Below are 20,515 nucleotides of genomic sequence, written 5' to 3' on the forward strand. Positions count from 1 at the left end.
TTCAATCAATGTTGTTGAGCAAACTGGATATCTACATGTAAAGGAATGAAATTGGACCACTATTTTATAGTGTTCACATATGCAAAAAAAGAAATACTTGAGATGGATTAAAGTCTTAAATGTAAGACCCAAAACTGAAATACTCCAAGAAAAAAAAAAAAAAAAAAAACAGAAGAGAACACTCTTGACATCGGTCTTGTGATGATTTTTTTGATATGACAAGAGCACAGACAATAAATAAAAAATAAACAAAGTAAAAAGCTTCTGTACAGCAAAGGAAATAATCAACAAAATGAAAATGAAACCTATAGAATGGAAGAAAACATTTACACACACTATCTATATGATAAGGGCTTAATATGTAAAATGTGTAAGGAACTTATATAATTTAATAGTGAACACACACACAAACACACACACACACACACAAATAGTCCAACTAAAAATGGGTAAAGGGTCTGAATACACATTTCTCCAATAAACATATGCAAATAATCAACAGATACATGAAACCTTTCAACATTATTAATCATCATGGAATGCAAAACAAAACCACAATGAAATATCACCTCACACCTATTAGTATGTCTGTTATCAAAGAGATAACAAGTGCCAGCAAAGATATGAAGGAAAGGTAACCTTTGTGCAGTGTTGGTAGGAATGTAAACTGGCACAACCATTAAGGAAAACAGCATGGAGTTTCCTCAAAAAATTAAAAATAGAATTATATGTTCCAGATCTACCACTTCTAGGTATATGTCCAAAGGAAATGAAATCAGTATGAAGAAAAGATATCTGAACTCTCATGTTTATTGCAGCATTATTCTCAATAGCCAAATTATAAAAATAACTTAAGTGTTCAAAGATGGAAGACCGGACAGAGAAAAGTGATATATCCATACAATGTAATATTATCTGGCCTTAAAAAAGGAAACCATACCATTTGCCACAACATAGGTGAACTTTGAGGACACTGGAATAAAGTCCAATACTGCAATAAACCAAACCAATAAATACAGGTATTGCATAGTATCACTTATATGTGGAATCTGAAAAAAAAAAAAAAAAAAAAGTCAAACTTATAGAAACAGAGTGGAATCATAGTTGCCAGGGATTGGGGGCTGACGGGGAATGGGAGATGTTGGTTAAAGGGTACAAGTCTTCAATTATAAGGTGAATAAGTTCTGAGAATCTAATGTACAGCATGATGACTATAGTTAATATACTGCATTGTATACCAGAAATTTGCTGAGAGATTTTAAGTATTCTCAAAACACACACAAACATACACACAAAGGTAACTGTGTGAGGTGATGTATTATTAAATAATTTGATTGTGATGATCATTTCACAATGTACTTGTATATAGAGTCATCATACTGTATGTTTTAAATATAAGCAATTTCATTTGTCAATTATATTTCAAAACACCTCCCCCACCAAAAATAGTAAAACAGGATAGAAGCCAGGCTACCAGTCTTATTCAGAATTTAAAAAAGAGAATTATTTAATCAGATCTTACATAAAATGTATATAGCACTGACGATTGGTCAGACTAGACATTAAAAAAGAATAGAAATAGCCTTAAAAAGAAAATAACTCACACATTGTTTATTATTGTGTCCTCCTTTTAAGCTGTGTCAATAGACTTACCTTTTGTGTTCAGAAATGCCTTCCTAAACCATTGTATGTATTCTTTTTCCATTGTGTGTATTTGTATTCCTTTTTCAGATGTGTTTCACTTTGGGTTTCTTGAATAAACAGGGTTCTAAAAGAAACAAGTATGTGTGAGAAAAATAATCAGATAGGCAAAAATAACAATGAGGGGCCGGCCCGGGGGCTCAGGCGGTCGGAGCCCCATGCTGCTAACTCCGAAAGCTGCCAGTTCGATTCCCACGTGGGCCAGTGGGCTCTCAACCACAAGGTTGCCAGTTCAATTTCTTTGAGTCCCGCAACGGATTGTGAGCTGCGCTGCCTGCAACTAGCAGTGGCAACTGGACCTGGAGCTGAGCTGCGCCCTCCACAACTAAGACTGAAAGGACAACTTGAAGCTGAACTGCACCCTCCACAACTAAGATTGAAAGGACAACAACTTGATGTGGAAAAAAGTCATGGAAGTACACACTGTTCCTCAATAGAGTCCTGTTCCCCTTCCCCAATAAAATCTTAAAAAAAAAAAAAAAAAAAAAAAAATTACAATGATATCTGTGGGGGCGGAGCCCCAGAGGGAAGTTTCCAGGCTCTCGGCCTCACATAGAAAGGTGTTGGCTCAGGTAGTAAATGGCCAACTGTGATTGCATGGCCATCAGCTGTGGCTAGTTGGCCGTCAGCTGTAACCAGTGAGCCATTGGCCACAATATAACTGCTGTGGCTACGCTAGCAGAGAAGAGAAGAGAGAGAAAGAATGGGGGCTAGCAAGAAGATGGCGGCGAGGCTGGCAAGTGTGGATGGCGGTTTGCGGACAGTGTGTATCCAGCCTCCAGTGAGAGTATAGTGCCGCCAGAGAGAATATAGTGGTATGACTCCCCCATCTATGGCTCCGTGGGTGTTCCTTTTTGGCCTTACCATATCCTGCGTTCTTGTATGGGGAGCGGGAGCAGAGACCCCGCAGACCTCCCTGCATGACAATATCAAAATATCCACTTAGGTAATAGTTTGAATTGCAGTAAAATTCTCATAAGAAGGTATATATACTTAAGTATATATATATACACATACACACACACACACACACATATATATGTATATATGTGTGTGTTTGTGTGTATATATATATATACTTTTTTATATATAGAAGGTATATATACTTAAATATATATATATATATATATATATATATATATACACACATACTTTTTTTTCCCTTCAATAAAAGAATCTGGTCCTTTTGCGTACCAGCCCAAAACAAAACAAAACTTTATCGGATTGTTATTTATTTATTTGTTTATTTATTTATTTAATTTCCTATGTCTGATTCTATTCCAGGTTCAATACATATTTTTAACAGATTTTTCTGGCTTCTAGAATAACATAAGCAAAAATAGTATCATTGTGAATTATGGAAAAGGTATAAGAAAACTATATAGACTTCGGTAAATATAAAAAAAAAATTTAATTCCTTATTGGTTTGATAATCTGTACTTTAACCGTGATTTTACCATGACATACTGATTGTATTTCATGTCATTGTGGTCATAGCATCATGTAATTTGGCATGTAATTTGTATCTAAAAGACTTCTGTCTCTGTCATTTTACATAACAATAGCTATCTATTAATTACATAGCTTTACATGGAATCATAGTAAATATAAGACAGAACCATCGTAACAGCATGACTCCTAGTTTTGGAACTGAGTTTTAAATGTATTGTATTGAAGTTGATAGAAGGATCAGAATAATAAAATAAGTATTTGGCATTAATCACACTCTTCTCTGCAGTCCCATAGTGCTTTGTTAGTTCTTAAGAACTTAATTCATTCTTCTTTGATTTAGGCCAATTTCTATTCAAACTCATCACCTCTACCTATGAGTTTCTTTTGTAGTGTCCTGCTTCATTCATCTTTCATATCCCACGGCTATTAATAATTGTACATATAGTGAACAGTCATAACTCAAAAGAATAGAGATTTTTTTTTCAGAGTGTGCTTTTTAAATTTCTTTCAGAAATTTGGTACAGCTGTACAAAAGTGAAGATGACATGGAGATTTCAAAGGAGATCGAGACTCAGTGGACTTCTTTGGGCCTGGAAGATATACAGTTTGTCAATTACTCAGTCCTGCTTAATCTGCCAGGCCCTTTTCCCAGCTCTGTGACTCTGAGCAGCAGCGGCCAGTGCTTTCATCCTAATGGCCAGCCTTGCAGTGAAGCCAGAAAACATAGCAGCCAAGATCTGCTCTACTCATACGCAGCCTATTCTGCCAAAGGAACTCTCGAGGTAATATGACCATTTGTCTCTGTCATTTATAGTGAAATAGAATTAGAAAACAACAGCTTTCATCTAAATTGAACTAACTGGCATGATGCAATACACAAAAGTAACTATTAAATGTTCTCAGTGTGGAAGTGCCAGGAAAGGGAAATGGAGATTTGGATTCCCTGGCCCTTTCCTTGTCATATTTTGAAAGTGAAAACATTGTAGAAGAATTTAATTCAAAAGTGTTGAATGTGTGACTGAGTCATTCACATTTTGCTTAGTTCACATAGTGCATGTTCATTTCATTCTTTGGTTTTAAAAAGGCACATTTCAATAGGTAGCTTGATATGGACAGAAATAGAAATGGAGATGGTTGTTTTTTGAAGCTATGCATACATGCAAGAAATAGAGTGGGAAATTGATGTGATTATTCACACATTTAGGATTTGAAATACAGTGTTGCTGCTTTCTTAATGGAAAACACATGAGCTAGCGGGCAGGTGAGGATTATTACTTTACGATTGTCTGGGTTAGCTGTTCTTTTTTTCAGTGTCCTGCTTTTTTGTCATTGTGGTTAAGTGCATGGCTTCTACAGACACATGAACTAGTTTCAATTTCAGCTCCCCAATTTTCCATTGCTACTTACCCATTTAGGGTTAAGTTTCCTCATTTCTGTAATGTGGATAATAACAGTTCTAACACCACAAGGTTGTTGTGAGAATTGAGTTAACTAATATATGTAAATTTTGGAGGACCAAGCCTAGCCCTTGGTAAGGACAGTACCAGTTAGACACAACATATAATTGGCCACTAGTTTCCTTAAATAGCAAGTTGTCTATTTAAAGTATCAATTTAATAAACAGTTTTAGTCTTTTATGAGACTGTAGATTGCCTCATTGAATACAAATGAAATAATGTTATGTTTCTGATTGTTGTTAATTATTGGCACCGATTATTAAGAATCTAACTTCTTATTAACTCTGATTAATACATGAAATATTTAAAACCTTTGAAGTTACTTTGCAGAAATACATGCTTATTCCTAACGTGTGTGTGTATATATATATGTATGTGTATCTATATATGCACACATATATATATACATACACACACACATACACACACACACACACACACATATATATATATATATATATATTTTTTTTTTTTTGCGGGGAATGAGGTGGGGAGAGGCAATTCACGGGTAAATTTATGGGTGGTTGAGCATTATCTGTGTTCTGTGTCATATTATTCTCTGGTTTAGCAAAAGGCCTACATACAAACAGCACCACCTTGAAAAGCCCATCACTAATTAAAGGTTAATATAATATTAATGTCTGTAGTATTTCTAGTATAGGACTCATATAATTTGATTTGATTAATATATGCTAGTTGCGGTAGGCAATAAAAGAAATACACCTGTGTATTAATAAAACTAGAGGGACACTACAAGCACTCTTTCTTTGTTTCAGAAACTTTGGTCTCAACTCAAGATTCTAAAGTTACCCAACATATTTTCTTTGAAACTCCCAACCCTGCAGAAGCCCACACATTTCTGGCCTTCTCTTATCTCAGTTAATTGAAGTCTAATACAGCCATTTCCTCCACTATACAGAAGTATGTCCAAAGCACAAAATGACAGAATCCCAGGAGGAGTTTGAGTGTGTCCTTGGAACCATCCTCATTTATTTGATTTTCAATTTTCTGTGGTGAAGATTCATTCTTCCTTAACTGAGGTCATATGGAAAAGCCATGAGACTACAACTTGTGTCCCTCTTTCATTAGAGTGACTCTCTTTAATCATCTGCTGCGCCCATTGAAATTTTTTGTTGTTGTTGTTCCTATTTGACCATAACTGAGAATTTTCTACACATTTATTTTTATCAGTTATAGATGTTTAAATTGTCTTTTTTTTTCATGTAAAAGCAAACCAAGGTCTACTGCTGAATCATAGAATTACCTTAACATACATGAAGTGATAAGTCATTTGAGACCCTCCTACCATTTATAAATGCTATAAAAACTACACTTTTAAATAAATAAGTAGCTATAAAGTGTAGCTGTAAAATGGGAGAATTAAAGTTAGCTGTAGGTGTAAAAATGTACTCCATGTTTGAAATATTTGGCCTAAATAAAAAGTGTACTATTAAAGGAACTAAAGTGCAGTTATGGATAAAACAAACACCTCTATCTGAGGAACATAATTTAAGAAATGAATCAGTCAAATTAAATGAAAACACTAACAATAACTGTTTTTTAGAATTACATTAATAATCTAAATCTATTATGATAATTACATATTAATTTAAATACCTATTCAATAAAAGATATAATATGTTATTGATATTGATTTTTTAAACCCTATATTAGTATTATGATTTTTAAAAACAAATTATAGGTGACTATTTTATATGCATATAGAATATTTGAATACATCTTATATGCATGTTTTAGACAGATATATTATTGAAACTCATATATTCCTAATTAATAGGACACTGGTGATTTTTCTGTATCCCTTCAGATCATTCCCTAATTCAAATCAAGCTTGAGAGGGTGCTGCTGCTGATTCAGGCATACCTAATTTTTGATTTTGAGTACATTGTGTTTGCATGAATTTCTATCATGCAGAGCCATTAACAAGTTCTTAAATTATTCCAGTCAGACTGCCAGAGAAGTGCCCCTTTACTTTTGCTTTTGACAAGGTTATTTGTAGAAGAGGAGTGCCCCTTTTCTTTTAAGAGCTGTCATGTCCATTCATCATATGACCATTTTGTATAAGCTTCCAATTTTTGCTTTCTGGTAACAGTCTAAACAGCATTTGTGATATCTGAGATCTACTTCGAAAACCTACTTAGTGCCAGCATGATGGATGGTGTACTTGGCAACTTCTTTGTAATTCACTGTGCGCTGGAAAGGTGACATTGTTTACCCCATCATAATGACAGGTGGGTCAGCAAAAGGGTCCTAGGGAGAGTTGTCCTGTCAAATGCAAAATACATATTAAAATGGATATATAAATATTTTAGCATGAATGAAGTTAGCTTTAGGGAATGCACAGTAATTTCTATTTTTATTAAAAGGTAACTATCAACTATAATATCATCCTAATGTTAAAGACATTGGTACTGAGTGCTGACAATGTTGAGTCAGTTTTGTTTTTGTTTTGTTTTTTGTCCTAGTCAGTTTTATAAATAGACTATGTGGCTTCATGTAATCCTTGTGCAGTTATTTCCTTTGCCCTTTGCAAAACCCACATGGATGCCGAATCACAAAGGGAACAATTAATATTTAATATATGTTGGTCAGATTGGGTTATCTCTGTTCTTATTTTTGAACAGGGGATTTGTTTTTATTCCTGTACTTTTTATGGATTTTGGAGTTTTCTTTGTGTTAAACATTATTTTGTGCCTGAATGACAAGCAAAAATGTGATTTTATGGAGAAATTAATTTTCACCAACTCACTAACTGTGGATAAAATATTGCTATCAACACATTTATCACCACTCTATTTCTCAGAGAGCCCAGGCTTGCACCCTTCCTTATCAGCTGCATAACTGTAAGCCTCAATGTTTTTATTTGTATTAGGGGAATAATAGTACTATCTCAAATGGTTTTCATGGAGAAGAAATCATATAAACCATGTAAAGTGCCTGGCACTTAGAAATCACTCAGTAAATGTTAGCTATTATCATTGTTATTATTTGGTATAAAGTAGACCCATTTAAATTGGAGAAATTAAGACAATATCATAGCTATGTGTCATAAGATTTGGAATTACACGTGTTTACCTTGTTGTCTGAATATAATCTCCATATCTTCTGTTTAGCATGACAAATATTAATCACTGTGGAGGAAAATGCCTTGATAAGTATGCATAAAGAATAAACTATATGAAACTCCCTGATCATATTTTTTAGTTGAAAACTGAAAGCTCAAAGAAACTACGAATGAACTATTTTATTTTTGAATGCAGATGGCAAATCGCATCATGTTGGACCTCAAGATCATTTACTTTTTTTTTTCTTTGTAAAATATCAATATATAGTTTAACATATGACATATGAAACTGTATCAAATATTTTGTTAAAAAAATCTTAAAGAGAAAAAACTATAACCCCTGCATGGTATCTTTGAGTAACTTACAATCAGATGTCTATTTTTATATGGCTAGGAAAAATTTGTGTTTCTCTTTAATATTCTCAAACAAAAACAAAGTTACCAGTGTTACTGCAAAAGCAAAGCTTAATGCATTTGGCTCTGAAGGATTCCGTTATAGATAAAAATATCACAAAGCTAAAGGAGTGGAATGGAATTCCATTATCATCTGAGTATGAAGATGAAGCTACTGTCTCATCAACAGAGAAAAGTGAGCTTGGAGTAGTTTTTCAGTGTTGAAAATTACTTTGCATTTTATTCATCTCCCTTTTTTTCCTCTTGGGAGCCATCGTTTCATCAACAGTGAACAATCGCGAGGCAAATGGTTCTGGCAGTTGTATATAAAGTTAGTATTATTTTTAAAATTTACATAAAATCCCCTTGCCCAATATGACTTTCTATTTTTTATTTCATGAGCTCTGCACACTAACTGTATTAACAAAACAATTCCATATTTCTGCCTTTTTATTTGAGGATGATATTCATGGGACTAGTTTCTCTCTCTCTCTTTCTCTCTCTCTCTCTCTCTCTCTCTCTCTCTCTCTCTCTCTCTCTATATATATATATATATATATATATATATATATATATATATATATATACAGGAACAATGTGTGTGTGTGTGTGTGTGTGTGTATGTATATATATATACGAATGAACTATTTAGCTGATGTGTGTGTGTGTGTATGTATATATATATACATATATATACATACACACACACACACACACACACACACACACACACACATTGTTCCTGTATTTGAAATTTAGACATAAGTATTTACAGAAAAAGAAGTAATCTATCACAACATATTGTACATAGTTAAATATTTGTTAGAGAGTTTACATTCTCTAACTAGGAAAGAGAACAAAAACTTAGTTTATAAAATAAAAGTTTTAAAACAAGCATAGATAAATTAAACTAAGTGGTTAAAGTTCAATGGACCTTTTCCTGTCTCCATTAGAAAAAACATAGCATTTTTCGTGAGAAAATGTTTGACTATCGACTCCTAATTTGACTAAAGTTATTTGTAAAGTTTCTGAGTCTGCATAACTACATCTTATTTGACAGAACATTCTGTGTTAGCCCTTTTATTTTTACTTTTAATATGATTTGAAGCATACCACTTATAAAGTTAAGTGGTAATGAAACTTTCTTAGCAAATTTAATTTGTATTTTAACTTCCATAAAAATGCCAGTATTTGAATATGCAGTTTACAATTAAATTTACCACACTTCAGAGCTGGAGTGATCTGTGCAAAAGTTGATCCTTAGGTTTATGCACTACTTTGATAAACTAATCTAATTGATTTTAAAAGAACCAGAATTCTGTCATATTACTTTCAATGCCTCCAGGAAAAATTCTCTTGAATGAATTGTCAACTCCTTCGATATCCTTTTATCTTAATAAGTTGAGTATCATTTATTAAATAAAGTGTTCTATGATTGTTAATATTTTCCTATATTTTAATTTGACACTGAAAGATTAACTGAATAATATAGAATTTAAGCAGCTGGGCCTCACTAATATAACAGAGGACATTCAACATTCAGCAAATACATAATGAGTGCCTTTTATATGCCAATCACAGGGGACAAAGTGATTAACAAGAGGGCTATGGATGCTGCCCATATATAGCTGATGGTCCAATAAGAGAAACTGGCAGTTAGGTCAGCAATTACAAAACTCAGTACTGTTATGAACACTAGTGAGTTATTTATCTTAAACTTCAGTTTCCTCATCTAAAAAGTTGGCAGAAATATCTACCAAATATGAATGTTCTGAAGATAGACTGAAAAACTATACTATATCCATAGTAAAATGCCTAGCACAAACAACATAAATGTTTAAGTATTTTCTCTTTCCTTTATATACTTTCATGTCCTGTTCAATTTAATCCTTCTTTTAATACACACTTGCACACACACACACACACACACACACACACACGTGTGCGCACACACACTCGAAGGCTGCATATTCAATTTCCAGTTTTCCAACAGTTGGGCTTCCCTATGATGCTCCTCTTGCCCTTACCTCTCTCTTGCTGTTACCCACATCTTGCCCTCTGATACGTCTTGGCTTTTCCCACATTGCCAAGGCCTAGGCAACAGTGTCAACCAATATCTCTAATGCATACATATTTCTGTTTTTAGCCACCTAGCAAAGCCCTGAATGATGTATTGTCCTACCACGTTAAAAGGTCAGGTTCAAGTATCTGAGTGGCATGCTGGATTGGCTCAGGCCAGCTTGTTCCTGCTGGTGAAACTTGATTCTGTGAATCTTTCTAATTGTGGTCTGATATTTAAACCACAGAAATTTTCAGATATACACAACAACTTTTTTTAAAAAATGTGTGTGTGTGTGTGTGTGTGTGTGTCCCAGAGATTAGCTTTGCTAGCATACAACTTCATAGCACTCAGCACTCAGCCAGAGACTGGTATGCCAGTTACAGCATGGCCACTATAGTAGGGCCTCTATGTATATTGGACAGAGCCAAGACCAATGTGATTGGGTAGAAAGTAAGAATGCACTCAGATTCTACTGTAACTCCATACGCCTTCCATTTAGGGCCACAGAGGACATTCGAAAGTTAAAAGTATTGTAAGGGTCAGGGGATATCCTTCAGGTTTCTCTCTGAAAGCGAAAGTTTTATGGTCGGATAGAGTTTCCCTTCTAGACTGAGCTAATGGAAGATCAAGAGGGAAGTTCAAGAATTTCCTCAAATTATCTGTCAGATGTATACTTTTCTGGGATACTTCTGGCTTCTGGAACACTTTGCAAAATATCTGCTGACCATTCTTGTCCTCAAAACACTGGGACGTGTATACCAGCTCCCTGCCTAGACTTTCAAGACAGGGACACCATTTCCCCATTGCCTCACCCAGGAGAGATAACTGAGTCATTCCAGAATGCTTATCTCTGGAGCAATTAACCAGCACTGCAGCTGTTATTGATTTTTTTTAAAGAGTCTTATTCTTCATTTACTATAGGGAAACAGTAAATGGGTTAAACACGGGAAAAGTGATAAAGTTACAGAAACTCTCATACTCAGTCATTACTCATGTTCATGGAACTATGAATGAAGTACGATTAATCATTATTACACAAATTTATTTTATTCTAATTTTAAGAATATTCTAGATCCAATTTCGCTATACTTTATTTCTAGAATTTTTAGACCAAATCGGGCTAAATCTTTTTTTCAGTCTATAAACACTTATCTTTTTGTATAAACATTTTTTTTTTTTTTTTTTTTGTAAAAGCTGACTAACCAAACAATATAGTATCACCTTTCTCAGTTACACGTCCACCAGCTAACTGTTACTTCTGTGGAGTACCACCTAACTCTTGCTCATTCTTTCATTGGTAAATTTACTAAAATTCCAATCTTATCTAATCCCCACCCCATAAGAAAATCAATAACTTCTTATTTCAAAATTCAGTAGTCATGTTTTATACCTTAACATATTCAATATCTATGTTTCATTCAATAGAGGTGTGCATCCTCTTAAGGAATTTGCATTTCCCTAAGTCTAGAAAATCCCCACAGGTCAGTGCATGGCTCCTCATTACTTGGATGTGATCCCCTTAGCAATGCCTTCCCTAACTTCTTTATTAATGTAATTGTGCATCATTCTCTATTATCCTTTTTTAATTGTCATTAAGGCATAGCATAACTGGAAGTCTTCTGAACTGTTAATTTATTTATTTACTTTTTATTGTCAACATCTCAGCAAGATAAAGTAAGCACAGGAGGTCATTTGTGTAATTTACTTCCCTCCATACCTTCAGAAGCTAAAATATGACCTGAACTATTTTGTTGGGGGGAAAAAAAATTGTCTCTTTAATACTCTCTCTTCTTTAGACTTGCACAGTTCTGTTTTCTCCTGGTTTTTCTCCTATCTCTATACATATTTTTATGATTTCTTTTTTTAAAGATATAGTTTTAGCTTTTAAAGTGACTTTAATATAAATGGCTAACAGGACAGATACTCTGGCTGATTGTTATTTGTGAATGTTGGCCAAATACTACAAATTAATATCTACAAATTCTCTATTTGTTAGTTTTGGACAACTTAAATACATGTTTCTTTCCAACAATCTGCATTTTTGTAATCTTGTATGTAATCTTATTCTAAACTTACATGGTTTTGTCTATTGACTTGGGAGATTATAGAATTAAAACATGGAAATGTAATTCTGCCAGAACTGCACTTTGGTTAAATTTCTGTACTATAATCATTTTAACTTAATTTTATTATTTAGATGGATGTGTGTAATATGTTGGACTATAAAACATTTTGCAAATATGTTAAATAATTACTACATGCCAAGACAAGTAAAACTCTGGCTTATCTTTGTTACTCTGCTATCAAAACATGGTTTCATATATCATTGTAGCTATTTTTGTTTTCAGTAGGTGTATATATTCCAGCAAAAAAAAAGAAAAAGTAATAAATTGACAAGCCACCCCTTTATCTAATAGTTTAAACCAGATGAAAAGAAAAAAAAAAAAAAAAAAAGGATTGTGTTTCTCATGCTTAATGCTCAATTCAGTAATTCAATTGGAATGCACTAGTTTCACACACTTGTACTTGGTTGGAAGTCCTTTTTTTACTGATTAGAACTTGTGTTGTCCCAGTTATTAAATATTATAAATAATTAAATATTAATTTAAATATTAGTTATTTAAATGAACAATTCATTAATATTAAACATTGTGAATAGCTCCCTGCTTATGCTAATTTCTAATTGTTTTTGATTAGCTAGAATACTGTTTCAAGAAGGAGTTTGAAAAGGTATGATTGATTAGTGATATCGACCACAGGATTGGGAGGAATTGGCATTGGTTTTCATGCTTCAATGAATTGTGGTTTTCATGATAACGTCCCTGATATAAACCCTTGATTGGACTTGAAAAAGAAGTACTAATAAAGTTCTAATGATCTTTGAATTTTGAGCCCTTCAGAAATACTAATATGTTCATGATTTTTAAAAAGGACAAAGGTAAATATGGGAGATCATTTTGACTTTACATGTTTTTAAAAAGTAAACAATTTACTTTGAACAATATTCATAAAGCTACAGTGGGTTATATAAAATAAAAAATGTCTACAGTAATACTTGTATTGAGATGAATGGTACTACTGATAATGTATTTTGTCAGTATGAGAAATGCTTGGGTTTACCATCTCTAATTTTGAGTAGAAAATTACTGTTTTAGTCAAAGCAGGCTTTTCAAAGATTTTGTAAATTCAGAGTATGTCTTAGAGAGAACTAGGAGGATTCAGTGATTGATTTGGTTGAAGTGTTAAGTCTGAAAAAATTTCAAAGCACATATCATTTCATAAGCAAGAATAATGTTTGCTACCTCAGGGTAGAAGAGAAACGTGGCACTGGATTGCTCCTCAATGTGGAGCCCAGGCCACCCATGTGTAATGACCCCAGGGACACTTCTCTGACCTAGTTACTTTCTATGATTGTCCTATTTATTTTATTTAGCTGACTACAGGAAACAACAGTTCTATTCATTCCTGTCTTCCGTTGCTTCTGCTCAGGATATTTCTTCATTTTTGTATGATATCAGAATCACTGATGTAATAAAATGTCACTTTTTAATATTTTGATTTTTAGCCACTTCTGATTCTCTGGTTTATGATTCCTTCTAACTACATATTTTATCATAGTTAAAAGATCATTGTATTTTAATGTTTAACATTTGTTTCCAAAGTGTGTCGCCTTCCTCTCAGCTAGTTCTATGAGGCCCACCACTCTCTGTTGTAATCCCAATACTTTTCTTTATAACAAAGTATAAAATATTTGGTTTTCTGTCTGAATTGTTGCTGTTGTTTTAAGTTCTTTGCTCCTAGTTCAAAGTTAACATACAGAATTTAAATAAAAATTATTGTGGGGACTTTTGTATATGTGTCTCTGGTAAAAATAATAATAATAATAATAACAATGTTTACAGAAAAATAGAAGTAGTACCATTTTACTCTGCACCTCTCAGTTACTCTCTCCTATGTGTCAGGCAAGTCCGCAATAGAAAAACAGGTGCACACAGTGAATAGTTCAACAGGTACTTAAGTCCCTCCTCATTTGACAGTTCTCAAAGGGGCTAGTCAGATGAGACTTAATCTTTGGTATTTGGATGTAAATTAAACATAGTATGCCAACCAGCTGAGTGGATGCCTTTCTAGTGCAAAAGAATACATGCAATAAAAAAGGTTCACTGTAGCATCAAGAATGTGTGGAAAGAAATGGCTTGACATTTTATCATATCGTTGTATATTGATTTGTGTCTAAGAAAAATTCAATGTGCTTTCTTGCAGCTGTGATTTTCAGCTTTCTTGAGGGTAAATAGGAAAGACATTCAGAGAGGCTCTAGTTCAGAGGCATCCTTTGAAGGCAATACATACATTTTTATTATCAATTGTCAAACTATATGCACATTAAGACTTCTGTAATTACTGATTTTTAATGCACAGCCTCCAAGTACATGATGGGATTTGCTTAATTTGGATAATAATAGAGAATCTTTGAATGGTTCAAGCCTGAGAATGGTATGACTGTAGTTGAACCTTAAGGAAATTCATCTTGCAGTGTTTTATAAAATTGTTTAAATCCCAGAAATATAAATGTAGAATACAATAAACTCAGTGGTCTCCTAGAGTCATGAACTGGTTTTGTAACTTGGTTAGATGGGGAGGACAAAGCAAAAATGACCCTCAAACTTTTTCTCCAGTGACTACAATAATTGTACTTGATAGAAACAGAAAGGTCACGTTTGTGGTGATTGGGACAGGGTAAGAGACAGAATTATTTCTCCTTTGAACATTTTAAATTGCTACAAATGCTTTTGTCATACCAAATGAGCAATCAGCTGCCATTCCTCCTACAAAGCTTCATTTTTCTTTGTCTTTTCTTTCAGGCTGAAGTCATTGATGTAAGTTATGGAAATGCAGATGATTTAAAAAGGATTAAGAAAATGAAAAACATAACAAACCAGATTGCACTCCTAAAACTGGGAAAATTGCCACTACTTTATAAGGTTGGTCCAATGGCTATTTTTTGGTGTAGAGATGGATATTTTGTTTTGCTTTGTTGGTGTTATATGCCTCTATGAGTGTGGAGTGTGAGTATGTGTGTGCGTGTGTTTGTGTGTGTGTGTGAGAGAGAGAGAGAGAGAGGGGCAGAAAGTGTCACAGGAAGATGGCTTTTCCAAGAGAGAACATTTTAAATTAAGATCTTTAAGAAAAAGAAATGGCTGTCCTTATCACGTAAGACAGGAGATATCTTAAGCCAGGTATTGGTTAGTTCATGGAACCTTGATAAAATTGGCATACTTTTCACAATAATACCTATGGAATGCTAAAAATGACAATCACAGTGTCCTATTCTTATGACATATTTGAAACCCCTCTTATCAAAACTGACTAATTACTATGTACTTTATGTTAGACTAGTATCTAGATGATTTAAATGCCTTAGTGATTGATTTTGTCAACTGTATAACTTCGTAGTTGTGCTCAGGAATTTAATTAAGCTATAATACGCTAAGAAGAAGCAGAATTTTGATTTATTTTATTTAAAGAGAAGTTTATTAACACTCATCCACTAGATTCATTTACATAATTGAAGCAGTTTGATCTAAGTATCACATAATGAGCCACCACAATAGACAGCCACTACCACTCATTCTTCCTTCATTTTCTTTTTCTATTAAGAAAAATAGTCGGTGTATTTATGTCACTGGAACTCTCTGATTCTGAATATGTATTGGATTTCTCCTCATCCAATCCTAGGTTTGCTAATTTCCAAGCCTGAAAAAGTTTCCAGAAATCTGTTGTCACACTCTTAAAGGAGATAAGAAAATACCCTATACTTATGTTTCATTGTCTTCCAAGCATGCCCTATACTTAAATCAGTTGATAGTTGGTAACTGGCCAGAATTTTGAGGTAGTCATGGAAAATATAATATATAGTGATATCAATTTTGTGCAGGACAATTTGTCAACATGTATTAAATGCCTTAAAATAATCACATTTTGATCCAGTAATTCCAGTTAAAAAAAAAAAAAAAAGAGTTGATAAACCATAATGATGACCAATGATGTGACAAAATACTAGAAATTACATATATGTCCAATTAAGTATTGAAAATTATGCTACATTTGTACAGCTGAATATTATAAAACAATTATAATGTAAAAAATAATATTTAATGATGTGGAAATTCTCGTAAGTCAAACAAATAAGTTATAAAGAGCACATTTATAATAATTATAATAAAGATTATATTATGGTTATTTGTAAAGGTAACTTTGTTAGTAATATGGCCTAGATGTTTTTCTAAGCACTTTTTATGTGTTACCACATCAGTCTTCACAATAACTGTATTGCTGAGGTAAAGACTACTAGTTTCTCTTTATGGGTTAGGTAATTAAGGCAGAAAAAGGGTAAGTGACTAGCTCAAAGATCAACAGCTACTTACATAAAACAATCTGGATTTATATCCAGTCTCATCTCACATCATAAGTGTTTAATGTGCATGTGTATATGTGTGTATGATGTAGTTGGGGTGGACTGGTAGACAGATAGACACAGAGACAGACAGATTGATAGATAGATAATGAAGATGTTAAATTGCAGTTTGTACCTCAGGTTTTAATATAAAAATAAGAGTAAATGATTTCAAAATGAGCTATGTGACAGCTGTATTTCAAAGGAAATAGTTGAAAACATGTTGAACTATTATTAAACCCCTTACTCATGTATGCGGTATAAAATATTTGGAGATTGGGGAGACAGGATTTCATGAATAGGAATTTTGGAGAAATGTATTTAAATTCCATTGCAAGCTCCTGACTGAGGCTTCAATGGAACCACATGGAGGGCTTAATGTATGTCCTTTGTAATATGGAAGACATGGGAGACATGTGTCTGACTCACCTGAGAATTCGAAAGGTGAGAGAGAGGTTTGCTTAGCATCTAATAAATGAACAGAAAAAGAGTGTCTGTTTTGGGATTGGCCTGTGTCTCGAGCTGTGAGTAGAAAAGGACATATGTGTTTTCCATGGTAATTGTGTTAGTAATGTGTGCTAGATATTTTCAAAGCACATTTTATGTATCATCACATTAATTTTTACATTAACTATATTATTGAGGTAGGGACTATTATTTTCCATTCCCTGGTGAGTATCATTAGTGCGTGGGTAAGGGGATAAAATAAAGTTCTCTCCTTCTTCAACAACAGACATGATCTGGTGGAGGGGCAAGCTGACATTTGAAATCTAGGGTAGAGTTTTGATCATGATACGAGAATTAGTTATTCTAATTAACTTAATTAACTTAAGACAATTGACTCAAATTGCACTTTGTATTAGCAATAATCCAAAGTCTTCCTCTGGTGTTTGGAAAAGAATGCTCCTCTCTAGATATGTTTTAAAAGGACAATGAGAAGTAAAATAACATTGATTTGGGTACATTACATGAATCCTGCTTGTTTCAACTCTGCGGCAGGGGGCAATTATACACATTGGGTAAATGGAATTATGGATTTCTACTTCTTTATATTTCCCTGAATTTCTAAATGTTCTACAGTGATTGTGTATATCATTTAGAAACAAACAAACAAACAGATAACTTTGAAAATTCAAGTTAAGTCATTTAATTTTTTTCTCTAATAATGCTTACAGTCCAAATACTCAAAATTCTTACCATAGATAATGGGTTAAAAGAGAATATTTACATTATGAAAACTTTTGGTTATATTTACAAAGTAGTGAATTAATGGTTTATCTAGGATAGGACATGGTTATTGAGAACTTAGTATATTTACTCCAATCATCTTCCTCATAGGCCTATAAATAAATTTAACACAGAGTTCTAGGCAGAATCCTCCACCAGACAGAGCCACATACCTGGCTTCATCTTCTAGGTAGAGGAGACAGGGCATCCTTTTTTTAAACCTTTTTAATTCCATTCTACACTTCTGTGTTTTCTGTGGATCATTCCAGAGAATTGAGGGAATCATTGATACTGTAACTTTTAATAAACATTCACGTAATACAGAAAAAGGAAGCATGAATTAGACAGGCTTATACAGCGTGATTGCAGCCAAGCTTGTTTTACCTGTCCATCAAATACAGAGGTGTCAAAAAATATATACACATTTTAAGAAAGGAAAAACCTATTAAAATTGTAACACTCAATATATACCGATAACAAAAGATGAATACAAGTCACCTTTGACTCCTGCAATTACAAGAGTTGCTCAAAGTGGTTACCATCAGCATCCAGACACTTCTGATTATGGTGAACTACTGCTTGAGCAATGCTGACCAAAGTGTTCACTTGTATACATTTTGTTTTACACCCCTGGTGTATTCTGGGCTTGCAATTTGAAAGTGAGGAAGTACAATAATGCAGATAAGTTGAAAAAAGCAGAGGACCAGTTGACTTTCTATGTGAATCACAACTATTAATCACGATTCTAAATGAGCATCTGTACTGGGAACATGCAGTAGTGAGTAAAGAGAAAAGTTAATGTTATTTTAGTTGTGCAGTAGTTATTAAATCATAGTTCAAAAATGAATTTGGGAGGGAATCTCTGAATCTAAGGAAAGGAGGGCAAAGGGGAAACATAATGTGATATTAAATTATTTCTTAAATGAGTAGAAAAAAAATAGGCTGCAGCCAAGATGGAATAGATCTCATTAGTTTTATTGTAAATACTATGTACGTGTTAATTTAGTCTCCAGGAAGGGAATTGATGAGAAAATCCTCACATTATGTTGCAGGAACTGTGAAAGGCAAATAAAAGGATTTTAGATGTATGCTGCAGGAAAGAGCAAACCAAGTTCTCAGAGCTAGCTTGTAATAGTTCCCTTAAGCTTAAACCTTAGAGGAAAGACGTTATTTCAGCTTTGCATTTATAGCAGTTTGTTTTATGGGGGAGTGCTTTAGTTCTTCGGGCTTTAAGACAAACTATTCTCTTATATGTCATAATGGATTCACTTATATTTCTCTCAGTGACAATCTGAGACATAGTAAAGGAGATTTAAAATTTTTTCCCAAATTCCCAAATTGCTGAATAGCACCCCAGTATGAAATTTATTTTATAAAATGTAATAAAAGTATTTGGCTTTCTTTTTAAAGCCCTTTTCACAAAAATCAATAATAAAAAATAATAATAATAATCACTGTGTATTTCATGACAACTACACATGCAATAAATCCCTCTGAAATATGGAGGCTGAGCCATTGTCTGGGTCCTCACCAATTACCAGTCTCACATCTTGTTAGGAGTCAAATTTATATGCAGTAAAATTACAGTGAATACATGTCTGATGTCTTTTGTGCGTGGTGAAATTACACACAAAAATCCACAAATGCTATTGCAATTTTTTATAAATGAAGTCATATGCAATACATCCCTAGTATTTACTGTTATATGATATCAGTAAATATTAGTTGGTTTTAATGTTTTTCTTATATACATTTTTATTCTTATAATTACAATTTTAATGATCCAGGAAACCAAATAATTTTGTAGTTTCCTACAAATTAAAAGTTTTGTATTTATTGATTAGATAAGATTTATATTTTAATATCTGTTGTGTATTGTTTGGCGAGTGTATAACTTAACCACCCACCACTTACGTCCATACTCATGCTTATATAGGTAGGCCTTTTGGAGGAGCCTGGAGGGAACTGAGAGGTAGGAAAAACCTGTTAGGTGTTTGTACTTTTGATTAAATTGTTTCCCACAAATTAAAAAAGAGTAGAATTATTTAAAGAAAAGAAAATGCTGTATGCTTTGAATTTCAAACCCAAATTAATCCATAAAATAAATAAATTTAAAACACTGAATTGGGGGTTAAGAAAGAAATATCTATAGATACTAGCGATTTACCAATCAATATTCAATGAATGGACAATTGGAAGATCAGCAAGAAATCCCATAGTTTATACAAATGCTGAGAAACACTGTATTTTGAATATTAACTTCACATGAAGCATTTGCATGCTTTTCATATTCGCTAAACAATAAGTTCCATTTACTCTAGTCTCCCTTTTTCTCTGATGACATTTAATCCCTATGATAACTGCATTCAAAAGAATTGTTACTTTTTTCTTTATCCTATCTTACAGAAAGCAACTTTTGCTGTGCTTTATGTGGTAGACGATTAAAGATGGTTGAACTAAAATTTAGTTTCCTTTATTCCAAAATTAAATATGATGCATTTAACTAATAATTAGCCTCAAGAATATGTTTCCTAGTAAAATAATGCAACTACGTATAAAAAAAGAATTCAATATTTTTTAAAGATAAAATATTCATGTGTGCCCTATGTATGTGGTATATTTATATACAAACTGGTGTAACCTTGTATATGATTTGGCAGTGAGGCTGGGAAGAAAGGAGAGAA

The 20,515-nt window shown here is 33.3% G+C and overlaps 1 protein-coding gene across 3 annotated transcripts in view; it reads left to right on the plus strand.

Moving 5' to 3' along the window:
* NAALADL2 (N-acetylated alpha-linked acidic dipeptidase like 2) overlaps nt 1–20,515 on the plus strand; it is a 1,226,521-nt gene that overhangs the window by 703,489 nt on the left and 502,517 nt on the right. For all 3 annotated transcript variants that reach the window (XM_074328105.2, XM_074328114.2, XM_074328092.2), the window contains 2 exons: nt 3,665–3,935; nt 15,013–15,132. In XM_074328105.2, coding sequence (XP_074184206.2) covers nt 3,665–3,935; nt 15,013–15,132 — 391 coding nt within the window. The remainder of the gene's footprint in view (nt 1–3,664; nt 3,936–15,012; nt 15,133–20,515) is intronic.

Source organism: Rhinolophus sinicus, chromosome 17 (genome assembly GCF_057876585.1).
Source record: "Rhinolophus sinicus isolate RSI-liver-muscle chromosome 17, RSI-T2T, whole genome shotgun sequence".
Lineage (NCBI taxonomy): Eukaryota > Metazoa > Chordata > Mammalia > Chiroptera > Rhinolophidae > Rhinolophus > Rhinolophus sinicus.